We start from the raw sequence: 19,959 nt of genomic DNA on the forward strand, positions 1-19,959 counted from the left end.
CACTGACATGTGTGATGTGCTTGCAGCTTTAATGCAAATGGTAATGTTTGTTGGGTGCCCTCGCACGCAGACCACCAGCCTGCAGTGATGCTGGTGTGACGGGGTGTCAGTGTATCTGGTGACCGCGTCCTCCAGGCTGTGGACACCTCTGTAACTGTTGCATCATTTTACCCTGGGGTAAATAGGTGTTATCATAACTTGTGCAGATCAAGAACATCTTCCATCCTGTTAGTTAAGAGACATGCTTTTAGAAGTTTAGTTGTGAATAGCGAGTGCTTACGCTCCGAAGACTCAGCAGTTCCGTTTGTGCCATGCACACTAACCACGGTGGTTTGGGCTTACACTTAGGGGGACAAAGCGGCGTTGCATGTTCGGGTGACTTTCTGTTCTGGAGTTTGCGCAGACCTTGTCTTGTACTGATGGCCCCTTTCTCTTTTCATCCTAAAGCTCAAGCTATAAAAGCCAAAGGTCCGGTGACGATCCCATACCCTCTCTTCCAGTCCCACGTTGAAGATCTTTATGTAGAAGGCCTTCCCGAAGGGATTCCTTTCAGAAGGCCGTCGACATACGGCATTCCTCGCCTTGAGAGGATATTGCTGGCAAAGGAGAGGATCCGCTTTGTGATTAAGAAGTAAGACGTGTGCACACTTGGATAGAGTTCTTGTCTGGTTTGGTTGGTGCATTTTCTTTTTTTATTTAATGCTGGCAGATACTCATTAATCACTGGCTGTATTTAAAAGCTTGGATGATTGTGTATCTCTTTAAAGATTTAATTATTTATTATGTATACAGCATGTATGCCTGCAGGCCAGAAGAGGGCACCAGATCTCATTACAGATGGCTGTGAGTCACCACGTGGGTGCTGGGAATTGAACTCAGGACCTCTGGAAGAGCAGACAGTGCTCTTAACCACTGAGCCATCTCTCCAGCCGGATTGTGTGTCTCTTTATGTCCTTGTGTTTGTATGTGTGGTATGTGTGCGTTTGTGGCACGTATTTGCATGTGTGTGTGCTGGTGTGTGTGGGCCTTGAGGATCGCTCTTCCGCCTTCTTCTTTTGAGACAGGTCCCTCAGTCAAACCCAGGGTTGCTTATTCAACGTGTCTGTTTACCCTGTATCCCTCCAGGGAGTATATATCTGCTGTCTGAGGCTGGAATTACAGGTGGCCACTGTGCCTACCTGATACTTGTTGAGTGCTGAGGATCTGAGCTCTGGGCCTCTTGCCTGCCGGGAAAGTGCTTTGCTGAGCCCTCTGCCCAGCAGCCTGTCTTCCACCTTGCAATGTGTGCATACATGGCTGGGGCTGGCGCCTGCCCACCCGCTAGGCCTGCGGTCATCCCTGTCCCTCACTGTTTTCACCTTGAGGAGAGTAGCCACAGCATCTGTGTATTGCTTTTAAGTCTGGAAAATTGAAAGCACACATGAGCCTAAGATTGGAAAATTAAAATAAGCAGAGCTAGCAGGAGTGGAAAGGAAAATGAGGCAGAATGTTGGGGTAACAAAAGCTTTGTTCAGGGTGCCTGCCCAGAGTCCGGAGGGGAAACTACTTATCTATGGATAGATCTACGTACTTGTGCTCTTTGAGTTCATCCTCTTTATTGTTCTAAGTAAGCTGCTGATCTCTGCTGTCCTCTCTTTCTCCTGTTGCTCTAAGTGCGCAGCAGCTTCTTTTCAGCTCTCCTCCTTAGCTCCTCTCTTGCCTGACTATCCACACATCTCTAACAGGAGACTCCTTGTCATCCTGAGAAGTTTCAAAGCCCTCAAGGCCATCGCACATTGCTAGACTAGACGAGAAGGAGCAGAGCCATTACCATAGTAACGCAAGGTTCCACAGTCTCAGGACCAGAGGGAGGGGCCGCAGTGCCCGGTGAGACAGACTCTGAGACACAGCTTTTTATCAGCAGACTCGGCAGGTGAAGAACTGGCAGACTTTTCCTAGGGTGTTTTGTGTTAGTTCCCTGGGTGGACACCTGTGACTCTGACCAAGTGAGATCCAGGAAAGGCACAAAGCTACACAGAGAAACCCTGTCTCGAAAAACCAAAACCAAACCAAACCAAACCAAAAAAACAAAAAATAAGTTTGTGATGGCTTTTAATATATTTGAATTCTAATTGGCTATTTTCTTCCTAGACGTATGGATCAAATAAACTAGTACAAGATATTTAAGATTATGAAAATTAAATTTTTTTACTTAGCAAAATTGAGTCATTATTTTAGCAATTTCATAAAAGATATATTTACTTTAAAAATTTGTGATGTTTGTTTTACAAGATTGAAAAAAGTCTTTGCTTTCTACAGTACTGGGCTGTGTGAGTGAGGGGTCAGAGTTCAAGGGGGTCACTATCACTGTCTACAGTACTGGGCTGTGTGAGTGAGGGGTCAGAGTTCAAGGGGGTCACTATCACTGTCTACAGTACTGGGCTGTGTGAGTGAGGGGTCAGAGTTCACAGGGGTCACTGTCACTGTCTACAGTACTGGGCTGTGTGAGTGAGGGGTCAGAGTTCACAGGGGTCACTATCACTGTCTACAGTACTGGGCTGTGTGAGTGAGGGGTCAGAGTTCAGGGGGGTCACTGTCACTGTCTACAGTACTGGGCTGTGTGAGTGAGGGGTCAGAGTTCAGGGGGGTCGGTGTCCTGAGTATCCAGGAAAAGCTTACCTGCTTTGCTTGTCCGTTCCTAGAATTAGCAAGCGCTTTCCAGCACAGCCCGCTGTCCTTCAGCGTCGTGTCCACTGACCCTCCTGACTTGTCTCACTTCCTCACGAGTCAGGTGTTGAATGGCCTCCTGCTCTCCTCTCCAGTGAAGAGCTCTGTGGGGCTGTGTGAATTAGGGCTTGTTTGATGGGCCGTTTTGATTGTTCAGAAAAATACAGTATGTCTCTTGCCTTATTCCTACAAATGCTAAATATATGCAGAGCTTTACAAAAAGCTTATAGATGTGTAGATGAACATATTTTGAATATAATATAAAGTTAAAGGGCTAAATTTAAAAGTTTAAGATATTTGCGGCCTGTGAGCACAGAGGCTCCACGAAGCGTGTTCTGAGACAGTTGGCACTTAATGCTCTGTAGAAACCTTGTGTGCTTCAGGCTTAACTGTGCTGGGGTGCAGGCAGTCTTGACGAGTGAAGGCTCTGTGTGTGCTCTCTTTGCTCCTTGCTAGATACCGTCCAGCAAGTACTGACCATTGAACTCTCTTGCCTTTTAGACATGAGCTTCTGAACTCCACACGGGAAGACTTACAGCTTGATAAGCCGGCATCAGGAGGTGGGTCTCTAGCCTCGGGTTACTTACTGCAGCGTGCATGGGAATTGTGACCACTGAGGGCAGTATGGCCTCCACTGTAGGTTGCTATCCTCATAAAGAAATAGGCCTCTGGGTGGTGCGGCATGTCATGACTTAGGAGGCAGAGGCAGGCAGATCTCTGTGAGTTTGAGGCCCGCCTGGTCTACAGAGCGAGGTTCAGAGCAGGCTCCAAAGCTATACAGAGAAACCCTGTTAGTAGTAGTAGTAGTAGTAGAAGAAGAGGAGGAGGAGAAGGAGGAGGAGGAGGAGGAGGAGGAGGAGGAGGAGGAGGAGGAGGAGGAGGAAAAAATAGGCCTTTGACTAGCAAAACTGTGAGTCATTATAGTATTGGGGACTATGGGAACCCTTGATAGTTCCCTCCCAGGGTCTGGGAAGAATCTATAACCAGCTGATAATTAATCTTTGATGAAAAGAAATGAATCTATGTACACAAAACTCCTTAGTCCATGCACTTTATTATTCTGAGTCTGTTCTCTCTACAAGCGTCTGTTCTGCTCTCATGCCTAGCTCCTTTCTTCCTGATTTCTGTCTACATTCATCTGCTGTCCTCCCATGTTCTATCTTAATTCCTCCATCTAGTTCTGCCCCATCTTGGTTCTCATCCATCTAGTTCTTTCCTCTATCAGCCCCTCTCCCATCTCCTCCTCCCCTCTGGCTCTTCCTGTCTCCATCCCGTTCCTCTGGTCCTCTCTTCTCGCCCTTCAGTCTAGTTCTTCCCTCCCAGCTCTTACTCTTCTAGTTCTTCCGTTCTCTTTTCTCTTCTCTGTCTCATCCTCAAGTTCTATTCTCCAATCCTCCTCCAAGTCGCCTGTATACCCCTCAGTTCTCCTCAAGTCTCTAGAGTATTCAGTTATAAACTCAAGCAATAGCAAATCTCCCCTCCAGCCAGGTCCCCAGGCTTGAGTTCCTGCAGGGTCGTAAAGGCAGGCAGGGATTTGCCTCAGGCAGTGACCGTCAGGCTTTCTTTTACAACCCCAAAAGGGAGTGGTTAAAGGAGGAGGTCAACTGAGAGCTAATGATTGGTTAGTATCTCAAGAAGGGGGTCGGGTTGGGGATTTAGGTAAGAATAATTACATTCCATAATGTTAGTAATAGGAAAAGAGGGTCTCAGCACAAGAAATAAAGCTATCCACCTGACTAGGGAATAGGCATAGTTTCCACATAGATCAGGAGATTGCTTGGCCTTGGATGCTTGATAGGTGTTTTAGACAACTACCCTGTTAGGAGTTATTGGAAGCATGCATTACAAGAATCACTCTAGGAACAAGCTAATACACACACACACACACACACACACACACACACACACACACACACACACACAAGCTAAAATATCACCAAGACTTCTAAAGCCATGGCTTGACCTTTGGAAGACTTTTCCAAGTAGTAGCTTTTGTGATAGTAGCTGGATTCCATTATGTTTTCCTGCGGCTCACAGCAGTACAGAACATGCATTCTAGAACCTGAGTACCCTGTAGAAGAGCAATACTTGTTCTAACCACAGATAGAGGGTAGATTGTGCCCTAAAGCTAGAGTGCTAAAACTTCTCTGTTGCTGTGATAAACACTGACCAACACCCGCTCGGGGAGGAAAGGGTTTCTTTGACTTACAGGTCACAGTTCATCATCACAAGGGAAGCCAAGGCAGGGGCTCAAACAGGAAGCTAGAGGCAGGAACTGAAGCAGAGCCCATGGAGGAATACTGCTTACTGGATTGCTCAGCTAGCCCTTACCAGCCCAGGCCCCCTTGTCCAGGGATATAGCACCGCCCACAGTGGACTGGGCCACATCAGTCAGCAGTCAAGAAAATGACCCTCATCGCCCCATAGAGCAGTCTGGAAATATTCCTCAAATTAAGATTACCTCTTTCACCCAGGTGTGGGGCGACACGCCTTTAATTCCAGCACAGGAGGCAGAGGCAGGCATAGTCTACAGAGCAAGTTCCAGGATAGCCAGGGCTACACAGGGAAACCTGGGAGAAAAAAAAAAAGATTCCCTCTACCTGGGCATGTCTACTTTTAGGTCAAGTCATCAAAAGCTATAACACATAGACAGATAGCTACTGCATTTTTGGATAGACCTGCACAGATGGCATGGTGGGTCATGCTTTTAATCCCAGTACTTGGGAGGTAGAACAGGCTGCTCTTCTTGGCAAGTTCCAGGCCAGGAGGGCTAACGGCTACTGTCTCAGAAATACATGAGCTAAAAAGTGTATTGTATGCCAGGTGGTGGTGGTGCACACATTTAATCCCAGCACTCGGGAGGCAGAGCCAGGTGGATCTCTGTGAGGTCGAGGCCAGCCTGGTCTACAGAGCAAGATCCAGGACAGACTCCAAAACTACACAGGGAAACCCTGTCTTGAAAAAACAAAAAAACAAAAAGAAAAAAAGGGGAAAAAAAGTGTATTATAAAGTCTTCATTGGTCAGTTGGATAAGGGGTCATCAATTCTATCTAATTCAGGACATAGGAAGATTATCTCTCTAGAATATGGAGCCATGACTACTGCCATGTGGTTTTGAAGGAAAGAGGTCATACTTTGTCTTGGGTTCCTCTGGGTGGAGTGGGAGTTGCCTCAGGAAGATTATTAAGTATTTCCTGAAGCTTTTGAGCGAACGTCTATCAGAGAATGGGAGAAACATTAACCTAGGGTGTTCTCAGAACTCTTGACAAGCTAAGTCAGTGAAAGCTTTGGACTGAGGAGCCTCTGCTGTCCCCTCGCAGTGAAGGAAGAGTGGTATGCACGCATCACCAAGCTGAGGAAGATGGTGGACCAGCTCTTCTGCAAGAAATTCGGTGAGTTCGGGTTCCCCCAACACCGGACGTTACGGAGCAGCTGTTAGGAAATTCTGTATGTGAGTTTATGTGGCTTTGTGTGAGGGGGTGGGTGCCCGCAGAAGCCAGAAAAGGGTGTCAGAGCTCCTAGAACTGGAGGCCCAGGCAATTGTGAGCCGTCTCATTTGAACGCGCGTCCTCTGGGAGAGCCGCAGCACTCTGAACTACTGAGCCGCCTTCTCTCCAGCCCCAGATGGTTTTGTTTGTTTGTTTTGTTTTAAGAGTTGTTTTAGGGGCTGGAGAGATGGCTCAGCAGTTAAGAGCACTGGCTGCTCTTCCTGAGGTCCTGAGTCCAATTCCCAGCAACCACATGGTGGCTCACAACCATCTATAATGAGATCTGGCGCCCTCTTCTGGCATACATGCAGACAGAACACTGTATACATAATAAATAAATATTTTTTTTTAAATGTTTTATTTTAGGGATGAAATTAGATGATTTGACTTAACCTCATGTTTTTCTGTTGCTTTTAGTGAAAAATAAGTGTAAGTTTTAAAACTATACGCCTTTAATTCCAGCACTCTGGAAGCAGAGGCAAGGGGATCTGTGAGTTTGCGGCCAGCCTGGCCTACAGAGTGAGTTCCAGGATAGCCAGGGATACATAGAGATGCCCTATCTCAAATAACCAAACCCTCCACCCCCCCAAAAAGACTATGTAGAAGACAGTAGAATAAACCCTCAGTATATTCTTTTTCTCTTTGGGCTGGGATGTACTTGATCCTGCACACCCTGAGCACGTGCCTTATCTCATCCTGGCCAATGTCAGGCAGGTCCTTTATTGTGAGCTACACCCCAGCCCTGAATAATTGCTTCATGCAGTCTCATGTATGCAGTGTAGCTCTGGGATTGTTTAGGTTCGTTTCTCTTCGGATTCCATGTCATTGTGTTTCTTGGAATGAGAAGGGCATCAGGACATGCATCTGTCCAGTGGCTCCTAAAGAGTCACTGTGACCGGGTTTTACGTTGTCTTGGTTTTTGCTATTTATGTTTGGAGACAGTCTCACTATGCAGATGGTCTGTAGACCAGGCTGGCTGCAGACTCACAGAGATCCACCTGCTTTTGCCTCTGAGTACTGAGAATAGAGGCTCAGTTGACTGTCTCGGGTTCAGAGCTTGGTACATACTAGGCAAGTACTCTTCCCACATTCTCAGAACCCACGTTTGGGTGATGGTTTTGTTTTGTTTTGTTTATTGTTGTTTTGAGACAAAATGTAGCCTTTGCTGGCCTCAAATTTGCTCTGTATCCCAAGCTGGCCTTAAACTAAAGGTGTGAGCCACCATGGCTTGCTTTTAGTCTTACACATTTGGACACATGTATTTGGTTTGTTAACATTGCAGTGCCTTAAAACAGAAAGAAAAAAAAAAACAGAAAGAAATCTTATGTAGAGGTGTCCGCCTACCTGGGTGTCTGTTTCTCACTGGAAAGTCTGGGGTCTGTGGAGACCAGACGAGGCCTTGAAGCCCCAGGAGCTGCAGTTACAGGGATTTGGGAGCTGCCAGTGGGTGCTGGGAACCTCACCCGGGTTCTCTGCAAAGGCAGCTCTCATTGCTGGGCCATCTCTCCAGCCCCCCAAATACCCTGTTACTGTTCTCTGCATCAGGAACAAGTCAAGTTTTCTTTTCGGAATGGGAATTTTATTTTTTTCTCCTCCACTGGGGTAGTGGCTGGGATGTAACTAGATACCATCTACCGACATGTCAGAGTTTGAGGCTTCTCATCCTCTTCAGTTTCCGGGCTGTGCACAGTGAGTCGGGTCTCAGCAATGTCCTCCTTCCCATCTGGGTATAAATCAGTCAGGGAACAGTAAAGAATCCCCGCTTCGTGTGTGGTCACTACTTTCCTAGACATTTAGCAACCTAGGTCAGGCGATGGTCCTTGTTTGTTGTTGGGCATGTCCCATTATGTCACTGTGGTTTGTGTGTAGGAGAGACACATGGTTCTGAGTGTCTGGCACCCTGGGAGTATTGCTGGTGTTGGCGGCTGTGAGCTTCACCCCAGAAGTGGGAAGGAAGGAAGAGGGGAGGAAAGGAGAAGTGGCCGCTGGGAGATGGCCAGTCGGACATGGCTGGGCTTTGTCAGACCTCTGAGGAAACAGACTCGGGCTGCAGGCTGATTCTTTGTAAGGTGTTTGCTTGGCATGCCCAAGGCCCTGGCTCTGAGCCCTAATACTATAAAATAATTTTAGAAAACTTTTAAAGAGAGAAAATACATTATTAAGAGGGTTGACAATGTGGTTCAGTTGGTAAAATGCTTGCTTTGTGTACGTGAAACCCCGAATTTTATTCCCAGGGACCACCATCCCAAAAAGAACTTTAGTGGGCTCACCGGGTAACATTTTTGGTGGATCTGGAAGTGTGGCTATTGGGAGCTGATGAGAACTCAGCGGCTTTTGGTGTCCTTTCTGAGGTTCCTAAGGCAGGAGGAAACTCGACCACACCGTTTTCATTCAGGAGCTTGCTCTGCTTTCTCCAGCATCCATTGCCTGTAACCGGGGTCTGCACACTCCTGTGTATGCTCAGGAGGGGAGGTGACCCTGCCCAGCCCAACCTTGGGAGCATTGGTTCCTGTCAGGCAGTGGGCAGGACTTCCTGATCCATGAGCAGACTAAGTGGGGTGGGGCCCAGAGGCTGATACAAGACAGCTGGAGAGCTCACTGACCAGTAGGCAATGTCCTTGACATTTGCCCCTTTCTTTCCTTATTTTCTCTATTGAGGCAGGGTCTCACTATGTAGCTAGCCTCAGACTCATAACAATCTCTCTGGCTCTGTGCGTGCTGAGATTAAAGGCCCATGCCACTACAGCCAGCCTCCACCTTTTTTCTCTTACCTGCTGTCAACCCAAACATGATTTTACTTCCTAAAAAGCCTGTTAAAATTAGGTGTTGATTTTGTCTGATCCCGCAGATAAGATAGTTGTGGATCTGAGCTATGGCCATTTTCTAACCTTCTGGGCATATTCCTTTTACTGCTGTGGTGGTGATGCCCTTGAATGTGGTTTTTCTCACACTAGAGCCCTTCAGATTTGGTGTTGCTAATACAAAGGGAGGGTTAAGACAGAGCAAGTTGGGGAGATAGTTCAGTTGCTAAAGTGCTTGCTTCAGCAGCATGAGCTCTCGAACCCATGGTAAAGGACAGTGGACGTGGCGGTGGGTGCCCTCGTATCATCAACAGAGGGGAGGTGCAGGCAGGAGGATCCCTGGAGCTTGCTGGCCAGCCAGCCCAGCCTACACGGAAAGCTTCAGGGTCACTAAGAAGAGAGGAGGCCTGTCTCAGAGACACAGGTCGGCAGCTCCCGAGGAACTACACTCTTCTATACTGACCTTTTTTTTTTTTTTTCTCTCCACATATATGCGCATGTGCACAAACACATCCTCGTCCACTTGGACCGAGAAATTAGGACAAAAGACCTTAAATGTGAAAGGAAAAGTCCCTCCAAGAACAAAGCAATTCAGGCTAGTTGTGAGCCCCGGCTGTTAGACTATGCAGAGGTCACCTACAGGGCCCAGGCACCGTCTGTCTGCTGGCTTGCTGTCATAGTGGAATATTTCTTTTGAAAGCTGTTTGGATGTAGTTTCAGGCTAGAGATTAGTAAATGCATTTAACCCCCTCCCTTCCCACACAGTGGGGTTGCTCGGTCTCTCTCTCTCTCTCTCTCTCTCTCTCTCTCTCTCTCTCTCTCTCTCTGCTGCTGCTCAGGTTACCCTGGAACTCCATATCCCCCCATCCTCAGCCTCCTGAGAGCTGGATCCCAGGCTCACCCCCGAGGCTGGCGCTTCTGTGTTGGAGTGTAGTGTCTGAGCCTTGCACTGGGGTGTTCCTTGCATGTGACTTGAGCCTGAGTCTCCTGACTTGCTCTCCTTTCCCACAGCGGAGGCCTTGGGGAGCACTGAAGCCAAGGCTGTACCATACCAAAAGTTTGAGGCCCACCCCAATGACCTCTACGTGGAAGGACTTCCAGAAAACATTCCTTTCAGAAGCCCCTCGTGGTATGGAATCCCAAGACTGGAAAAAATCATCCAAGTGGGCAATCGGATTAAATTTGTTATCAAAAGGTAAGATTATTATCTGTGGAACAGATTTAAAATAATGTTTTTTTCTGACATGTGAAGATGAGTCTTTTCTCCTGAGTGGTTCTTTCTGTGTACACGGTAAACGCAGTGTTTCCTTTACCTGAGCTGATTGAGCAAATGTTTCTCCAGTACAGTACTGGGCTGTACCAAATGGGGCCCAAGAGCAGCTGTCGTGTGGGCTTAATCCTCTGTCAGGGTGGGGAAGAGAGAGCATCTGGAATGCAGGGGTGGGCACACTTCCAGGTTGTCACTGGTGCATGTGACCTGGAAGAGGATTTCCATAGTGCTGATAGCAGTGGAGGCAGGATGGGTCAGCTGTGGCTGCACTCTCCCAGTGTGAGGAGGGAATGCCACCACAGGGGAGGACAGTGGCACACAGCAGCGTGTGTGTAAAAGTCTTGAAGCAGGGTCCTCGGTGATCCTTTGTACTGGCTCTGTCATGGGTTTTATTTGTTTGTTTTTGACTTTTTGAGACAGGGTTTCTCTGTGTAGCTTTGTGCCTTTCCTGGAACTCACTTGGTAGACCAGGCTGGCCTCGAACTCACAGAGATCCGCCTGCCTCTGCCTCCCGAATGCTGGGATTAAAGGCGTGCGCCACCACCGCCCGGCGGCTGTGGCATGGTTACAGTAGCTGCGTTCTGAAGGGTGCACTGCAGATGGGTGATGTGTGTAGAGAGCGGGCACCGGAGGCTGGCCTCACTCACTCTCAGATGAGTTTGGGTGTTAGTCAGGATTGGATGGTAACTGGGACAGCAGGGTTTCAGGTGTCCAGCTCCAGTAGGACAAGAGGTGGCAGGTTGAATTGGTTTGGAAGAGAAAGTGACTGGCACACATTTATTTCTACAGAGACCCCATAATCCCCCTGAATTTGCCGTTTTCAGAATGGTCACCAAAATGGTTGGTTTCGCTGCACCCGAAGGCAGGGTGGGCCATATAAAATGTGATTGAGAGTGTACAGCTGTGTGGGAGTCTGGACACTGCTCCTCAGTACTCTGACCACTAATGTTGCTAATACTTCCACAGGCCGGAACTCCTGACTCACAGTACAACAGAAGTGACTCAGCCACGGACAAATACGCCAGGTAGGGTTGCCCATAACCCGTCTGTCTGTCCATCTGTCCACCTTTCCTTCCTTCCTTCCTTCCTTCCTTCCTTCCTTCCTTCCTTCCTTCCTTCCTTCCCTCCCTCCCTCCCTCCCTCCCTCTTGTTTGTTTGTTTATTTATTTATTTAAGTTTAGAGACAGGATTTCTCTATGTAACAGTCCTGGCTGTCCTAGAACTCACTCTGTAGACCAGGCTGGCCTCGAACTCACAGAGATCCGCCTGTCTCTGCCTCCCAAGTGCTGGGAATTAAAAGTGTGCACCACAATGCCTACCCAAACTATATTTTTCTTTTCTTTTTTTTTTTTTTTTTTTTTCCGAGACAGGGTTTCCCCTATGTAGCTTTGCACCTTTTCTGGAACTCACTTGGTAGCCCAGGTTGGCCTCAAACTCACAGAGATCCACCTGCTTCTGCCTCCTGAGTGTTGGGATTAAAGGCCTGCGCCATCACCTGGCTCCTTCCTTTTATTTAAATAATTAAATATTTTTGGAAATTTTTTTTTCCATATTGGTGGGAACTGTGCCCAATGCCTCATGTATTTGGCAAGAGCTCTATGTTGAATGATGTCCCTAATACTCTTTTTTTTTTTTGAGCTGAGGATTGAACCCAGGGCCTTGCGCTTGCTAGGCGAGCGCTCTACCACTGAGCTAAATCCCCAACCCTCTTTTGCCTTTTGATTTTGAGATAGATGCCTTAAGTTGCTCAGACTAGCCTAGACTCACTTTGTAGCTCAGGCTGGCATTGAACCTGTTTCTGAGGTGGCAAAAGCCAAACCATGCCTGAGGAGTTCTCCAACATTCCACCCCTCCCTCCAGCCCTGACATTTCTGCACCTCCCTTCTCTGATGTTCCCTGTGCCTCGGAGGGAGTGTTTCAGGCTTGTCTCCAGAGCCTTATTTAGGCATTCATACCATGGCCACACAGCATCCTGGCAGCTTGACCTCAGTAACCACTTTAGAAGTTTCTAATGCTGGGCGCTGGTGGTGCACTCAGGAGGCAGAGGCAGACGGATCTCCGAGTTCAAGGCCAGCCGGGTCTACAGAGCAGTTCCACTACAGCCAGGGGTACACAGAGAAACCCTGTCTCAAAAAACAAACGAAGTTCCTTAGCGGATGTTTTTATGTTCATAGTCCTTTGCAGGACTTCTCACCTGTAGGAGATATGTATACTTCGCCCAGGAATGTCACAGCTGAGCCTGTCCTCTGCACCCTTTGTGACAGACAGACTACTACCCCATTAGGTGTGCTCATGTATATGTGAGATCCTTTGCCTTGTTTGAGACAGGGACTCTTTACAGCCTGCACTGGCTTTAGAGCCTGGTTAATCCTCCTGCCTCGTTCTCCTGAGTGCCCACATGCCTGTCTGAACTGGTGACGCCCTGAGAGATGAGCATTATGTAATGGGCACTCTACTAGCCACACTAGCTATTAGCCACAGTTCAGTGTGGGCCTTCCCGGTCCTCACTGGCGGGTGCCTGTGGCCAACCCAGGAGAGACGACAGGACAGGATCAGTGATGGCAGCTACTCCGGTTTCAGGGTGGCGTCGCCGTGTCCCGCCTGGAGCAGGCGTCCACAGCATCAGTCACTGGAAAGAAGGCGTCTCTTTTGTCCCTAAGTCTGTGCGATCTGTGTCAATCCTGTGAATAGCATTCCTGGTAACATGCGATTTTGCTGCTTCTTTCCAGTCAAGGAAGATTGGAATGTCAGAATCACCAAGCTTCGCAAGCAGGTGGAAGAGATCTTTAATTTGAAGTTCGGTGAGTGACATGTAGTGGTTACGTCTTAGTTTACAGACAGCGGCCGTGTCCCGAATGAATTTTAGAAGTTCAGAACGTAGTGAAGGAAGGTGCCAGAAGGCGGGCCTTAATTTACTTCTGGTACTGAGCTCACTCATTAAACCAGTCTCGTTATTTCATGGCTCTACCTCTGTTTTCTCCTGTGTCACAGGGAGAGGGAGGGCCGGGGGTCCCTCAGAGCCGCGGGTCTCACCTAGAGAACACACGGATTTCACCACTTCAGCTTAGAGCGGGCGACAGTGTTCTGGAGTGCTGTTGGGAAGTGCGGGGTGTCAGTTGGTTCTCCAGGCGATCATGGAGAACAAAGGATGACGGGAAGTGGTGTACATGCAGATAGAGCATTCTCACACATAAAATAAATAAATAAATCTTAAGAAGATAAAAAGATGTTTTCAGGGGCTGGAGAGACGGCTCAGAGGTTAAGAGCACTGACTGCTCTTCCAGAGGTCCTGAGTTCAATTCCCAGCACCCACATGGTGGCTCACAACCATCTGTAATGAGATCTGGTGCCCTCTTCTGGCCTGCAGGGAGACATGCAGGCAGAACACTATATATACATAATAAATAAATAAATCTTTTTTAAAAAAGTTGTTTTCACAGTACTGTTTGTTTTCCTGGGTGTGGTAGTGCGTGCCTGTAGTCCTAACTCCTGAGAAGCTGAGGCACGAGGACTAATATATGGCGGGCTGTATACCAAAACCAAACAAAATACTGATCTTAAAAAGAAATAATGGCCTGGGGGTGGGGGGCACACGCCTTGAATCCCAGCACTAGGGAGGCAGAGGCAGGCGGATCTCTGTAAGTTCGAGGCCAGCCTGGGTTACAGAGTGAGTTCCAGGACAACCAGGGCTACACAGAGAAACTCTATCTCTGGGTGTGGGGGAGGGGGTATAATTTAATTCACTTTTAAAATTCTAGATTTTTTGGATTTTATTTTATGTGTATGAATGTTTGATCTACATATATGCATGTGCACCACATGTGTGCCTAATGCCTGTGGATGTCAGAAGGAGGAAGGTATCAGATGCCTGGAACTGGAGTCATGGATAGTTGTGAGCTACCATGTGGGTGCTGGGAACTGAATCCCAGGCCCTCTGAAAGAGCAACAAGTGCTCTTAATTGCTTAGCTATCTTTCCAATGCTGACTTTATTATTACTATTATTATTATTTACTTCCATGTTGTGGGTTTTTTTCTTTCTTTCTTTTTTTCTTTTTTTTTTTTAGCTGAGGATCGAACCTAGGACCTTGCACTTGCTAGGCAAGTGCTCTACCACTGAGCTAAATCCCCAACCCCTCCATGTTGTAATAAGCTAGGTTTTAATGGTGAGTGTCTGGGTGGTTGCATTGCCAGGAAGTTAGCATGACCTGGCTGATTACAGATAGCAGCAGATGGGGCCCCGGCCTGGCTGATTACAGATAGCAGCAGATGGGGCCCCGGCCTGTGTGGCCCTCTGTGCTCATGAGTCAGCTTCTCTTTGTCTTGCAGCCCAGGCTCTTGGCCTCACAGAGGCTGTGAAGGTGCCCTACCCTGTGTTCGAGTCCAACCCGGAGTTCCTGTACGTGGAAGGGCTCCCTGAAGGAATCCCCTTCCGAAGCCCCACCTGGTTTGGGATCCCACGCCTCGAGAGGATTGTCCGCGGGAGCAACAAGATCAAGTTTGTCGTTAAAAAGTAAGCCGCCTTTGCCCCCACAGCCATCTGCCACGGCCTTAGGCTTGCTGTGCCTCTGAGAGTTCTTCATTCCTGGCTAGACCCTGTGTGGGAGGGTGGTGACTCCTCCCACTGCCCTGCAGACTCCAGGCACATGCAAGCTTGGCCAAACCGGGGAGCGAACCCAGGGCCTTGCACAATCTAGGCAAGTGCTCTGCTGCAGAGGCCCTCGCTCTTCATTGTCGGGGGGATTCAAGGAGAGGGTTCTCTTGCTGAGCTGTGCCCCACCTCCTCCTAATAGATTCTAGGCAGTCACTGTACCTCTGGACCTCTCCGCTAAAGCCCAGGCTGTGTGCTGTTTCCGCTGTTCATCAGTGATGGAGTTCCTCACTTTCCTGCAGAGATTCAGTGGTTGAAGGATTGATCTAGTGTTAATTTGCTGTTTTTAAAGGAGTTACAGGAGCTGGAGAGGTGGCTGTCTTAGTCACTGTCTAGTGTGGTGAAGACACACGGCAGCTCTTAGAAAAGAAAGCCTTTCATTGGGGTGGGCTTACAGTTTCACAGGCTTTGTCCATTGTCATCATGGTGGGGAGCGTGATTGATGGCACCCTTCGAAAGCATGGTGCTGGAGAGTAGCCGAGAGCTACATCCTCATCCACAAACAGTGGGCCTCCTGTGGGCTTTTGGAACCCCAACACGCACCCCCAGTAACAGCCTTCTTCCAACAAAGGCCACTGCCTGGTGACTAAGCATTCAACTACATGAACCTGCTGTTAGTTATTTGGCGCTCTTACCCCGCAAGGAACACGTCCAGAAACACGACAAATCCACAGAAGAGCTGTTTATTGAGAGAGGATAGGAAGAGACAGATGTGACAGGCCTGTGGGAAACACATAGGCGCCCGGCTTTTTAAAGGGTGGGCCGCGCATGCGTACAGGAACGCATGTGGCTACTCCACGCATGCTCGTAGATTACATGCCTGTGGGGGCCATTCTTATTCACACCACCACACTCCACCCTCCGGACCCCATAGTGTTACAACCGTATCATAATGCAAAATGCAGTTAGTCCAACTACAAAAATCCCCAGAGTCTTTCACAGTCCCAACACCATTTAAAAATCCCAGTGTTCAAAGTCTCTCCAGAGACTCACGGCAGTCTCTTAACTGTAACATCCTGTAAAATAAAAAAGCAGATCACATACTTCCAACATAAAATGGAACAGGGTATACGTTGCCATTCCAAAAGGGAACACAGTGAGGAAATACAAAAGCAAGACCAAAACCCAGCTGGGCAAACCCCAAACTCTGTGTCTCCATGTCTGATGTCAAAGCACTCTTCAGATCTCCAGCTCCATTCAGCTTTGTTGACAACACCACGCTTCTTTCGCTTGGGCTGGTTCCACTCCCTGTTAGCAGTTTTCCTCAGCAGATATTGTCATGTTCAGATCTCGGGGGCCCCCCAAAAGACCGCCACAGAGACCGAATCCCATATGTAAAAGCAAAGAGCCCTTATTTCAAGCTTGGAGGAGCTTGGTCTCTCTGTCTGTCTGACATAGAAGCGATGACCCCGGGCAAGGTGCGGTTTTTTATCATAATAGAGGTTGGGGTGAGGGGATTTCCAGGGTCCAGGACTCTGATTGGCTGACATTTGTCTATGTGTATAGGTATAGGTGTGTTCGGGGAATGTTTGGAATGTCAGGGATTTTCCCCTAGATGCTGCCCCACCCCCACCTGGAGTGGTTTCAGCTCATGGCCTTTTCTAGATCCCAGTCTGCCAGTAAGCCTGTCACAGAAGCTGTGTCTGGGCCCCTAAGTCTGTCATGGCAGCTGTGTGGTCAAGCCCTTTTGGGCCCCCCACAGTATCCCATTGCTCTGGCATCCCCAACATCTTGAGGTCTCCAGGGCAACCCTGGCCTCTTCTCTGGGCCTCCATGCAGGGACACCCCTGATACACGCCTGGCCTCAGCAGCTTTCCTTAGCCATGGAGGGAGATTCCACAACCCCTGTCTTGTATTCTGTACTCTAAAGCCAGAACCACGTGGCCGAAACTGCTAAGTTCTTCTGTTTGATGGGGCTGAACTTGCCCCAATCCTCCAATTACGTTTTTATCATCAACTTCTGCTTATGTTTCCATGACTGCTTTTCTATAATGCCTTTCCACAGGTTGAAAGCTTAGCTGGGTGCAATCTTGCCCTGAGGTCACTACTCCTTTCTTCTACTTAGCATCAGGTGTTTCTTTAAACTTTCTATCTCCTTGAACACTGGACTTAGTTACACTTCTTCTCCTGGTGCCCCTTTCCTCCTCATACTGTACATGTTGTACTTCTCTGTCCAGCTTGCTCCTTTTCATTAGAGTTCTACAGAAGAGAGATTACTAATAACCTCACGACACAGCCAGTACTGGGGTGTTTGGAGATCTCCTCTGCCAGAAACATTCATCCCAAACTCTTCAATTTAACCTCAGGCAGATCATTCGGACAGGTCAAGAAACAGCCACATTATTTGCCAAAAAATATCCCAAGAACAACCTCTAGGCCACATACTGATATTCTTCCTCTCTGAAACCTCTTGAGCTGGGCCCCCATGGTTCACCTTGCCCTCAGTACTAGCCTACTAGCCATACGCCTACTACCATTAACCCTTGCTTAAAGCCTTCAATCGATTCTCTAGTCTAAAGTTCACATGGTCAGGCTTGTCACATCAACACCTCACTCCCTGGTACCAGCTTCTGTGTTACTGTTCTCATATGAAGAGACAACCATGACCAAGGCAATAGAAAGCATTTAATTGGGGGCTGGCTTACAGTTTCAGAGGCATATTCCATTATTATCATCGGCAAGAGTGCTGGAGAAGTAGCTGAGAGCTACATCCTGATCCAAAAACAGAGAGACAAGACAGACAGATGGCCTGGTGTGGCCTCCTGGGGGTCCACCCTCCAATGACACACTTCCACCAACATGGCCACACCTCCAGCAAAGCCGAACCTCTTAATCCTTCTCAAACAGAGCCAACTCCTTGGTGACTAAGCATTCAAATCCATGAGCCCATGGGGGCCGTTCTCACTCACACCACCACAGATGGCTCCAGTTAATAGCACTGGCAGCTCACAACTGTCTATCTCCAGTCCTGGGGATCCAGCACCCCTTTTGACCTCGTGGACACCAGGTATGCACATGATGCACACACAGAGTCACACATGCAGGGAAAACACCAATCCATATGCTTTTCTTTTTTAGACAGTGTTCTGGCTGTTTGTGCTGTGTGTAGAGTGACACACTGTGTGTTCTTTCTAGGCCTGAGCTAGTTGTGTCCTACCTGCCTCCTGGGATGGCTAGCAAAGTCAACACTAAAGGTAAGAGGCAGCAGCGCGGGGCATGAGCACATGGCGTTCTTTGCTGCTGTTCCTATGTCCCCGGAGTCCTCTTCCATTGACACCGTGGGCCTTTGGTTTCTCTTTTAAGCTGTTTCACTTCGTGGATCTTTCTCTTTCTCCTGTTTTCTCTGCATCTCCTTGCAAGTTGATGTTTACACCACCCTCACTCGTGTCTCCACAGCTTGTGGGCACTCATGTGGAGGATTACACTGCCCATTTACTGCTTCAGGTTTCTTGGAAAGGAGCCAAACTGTATGACTTTTCATACTCTGCGTTTCGTAATGCAGCTTGCAAAGGTGACCTTGCACTTTGCCTTACAGCGTTGCAGTCCCCAAAACGGCCACGAAGCCCTGGCAGCAACTCCAAGGTGCCTGAGATCGAGGTCACTGTGGAAGGTGAGCTGCTGCACACTTTCTCGTGGCTCTTTGCCTTACAGTTGTGTGGACTCAGTAACTTCTGGGCATTTGAGGTTTTATGTCTGAAAAGCAGCTGATGCTAAATTTATGAAATTTTTTTTTAATGCATGAGTGTGTGTGTGCGTGTACATGTGTGTGTGTGTGTGTGTAGGTGTGCATTGTTATAGGATATCCCAGGAACATTGCCCACATGCTTTTGAGATAGGGTCCCCTTTTTGGCTTAGACCTAGCTGGGTAGGATAGACTGCTGTCCTTGAGGCCCAGGGATCCACCTAGCTAGGGATCAAACTCAGGCCCTCGGGCAAGAGAGTCACGTACTTCAGGGACTGAGCTCTCTCCCTGGCATAATTGATACCTTGTAATTTGTGGGTCCTGTGAAGATGTGCTTGAGGAGAACCTCCCAGGTTGTTTTTCCATAATGGTAAAGTGAGGCAGATGTAGCACACAGCTGTTTCCCATCTGTTTTGCTGTTTTTCCTGCTTCTGATGGAATGTGTTTATCGGTGGTTTGAATTGGCAGTACACTTGCTCAGAGCAGGTGTGCATCTTGACGTACCTTCTTCCTCCAGCCTCTGATGTGCCGCACTGGCACCTTGGGAAGTTCGTTGACTAAGATGCCTGACACAGTAACGGGCATCCTGAGCACACTGCTGAGCACAGTTTCCATTGATGCAGAAGGGAACAGCTGCCCGGGGGACTCCCGTCCCTTGATCCTCACTTTCCGGTTTTCTCTCGGCCGTCCCCCCTTAGTTGTACTGTACAGAGCCCAGCTTCTCAAAGTAAGAAACAACCAGATTAAACACCCTGATGAGCAGTGGCCCACGGGGAAAATAAATTTCCTTTGCTGTTTTTGGAGACGATCTGAGAAGGGTGACTTGTCCCAGGACTCTGTGCCTTCCTCGTGATCACCTGTAAAGTGCACGTGATGTTCCTTTTAGTCCAAAGACTTCACCCAGAAGCCAAGCCAAACCCGGGCCAAGCCCCGGTGACCCGAGCCTCATCAGTGACGCAGCATCAGCCGGAGGTTTCATTCTAAGGTCCTGGTCCACAAAGGAGATGACGCTGCCTTTGGTCTAGTTGCCAGATACATGTTGAGGCAGAGACACAGGAGGCCCCTTCCTGTAAGGCAGGGGTGGGAGCAGAGTGCTGTGCAAAGCCACAGCCTGGCTGTGTGTTTTGTTCCCATCTGTGCCGGGTCTCTCTCGGGAGTCTTTTCAACGTCTGTTGCCAGGATCCTAGGGTAAGCTGTGAATTTTGTTACATACCAACAGTGAGCGCCCGGTGACTGTGGTTCGCCTTTGAATTTTCTCTAGGCCCCAACAACAACAGTCCTCAAACCTCCACCGTTCGTACGCCTACCCAGACCAACGGTTCAAATGTTCCCTTCAAGCCTCGAGGGAGAGAGTTTTCCTTTG

General features: G+C 48.5%; 1 protein-coding gene across 13 annotated transcripts in view; it reads left to right on the forward strand.

The window, feature by feature from the left end:
• The window catches only part of Gtf2i (general transcription factor IIi), a 93,815-nt gene that overhangs the window by 64,474 nt on the left and 9,382 nt on the right, over positions 1-19,959 (forward strand). For all 13 annotated transcript variants that reach the window (XM_036172386.1, XM_036172392.1, XM_036172391.1 and 10 more), the window contains 10 exons: positions 448-631; positions 3,208-3,266; positions 6,027-6,098; positions 10,007-10,190; positions 11,232-11,290; positions 12,995-13,066; positions 14,593-14,776; positions 18,050-18,108; positions 18,450-18,524; positions 19,858-19,959. In XM_036172386.1, coding sequence (XP_036028279.1) covers positions 448-631; positions 3,208-3,266; positions 6,027-6,098; positions 10,007-10,190; positions 11,232-11,290; positions 12,995-13,066; positions 14,593-14,776; positions 18,050-18,108; positions 18,450-18,524; positions 19,858-19,959 — 1,050 coding nt within the window. The remainder of the gene's footprint in view (positions 1-447; positions 632-3,207; positions 3,267-6,026; positions 6,099-10,006; positions 10,191-11,231; positions 11,291-12,994; positions 13,067-14,592; positions 14,777-18,049; positions 18,109-18,449; positions 18,525-19,857) is intronic.

This window comes from Onychomys torridus, chromosome 22 (genome assembly GCF_903995425.1).
Source record: "Onychomys torridus chromosome 22, mOncTor1.1, whole genome shotgun sequence".
Taxonomy (NCBI): domain Eukaryota; kingdom Metazoa; phylum Chordata; class Mammalia; order Rodentia; family Cricetidae; genus Onychomys; species Onychomys torridus.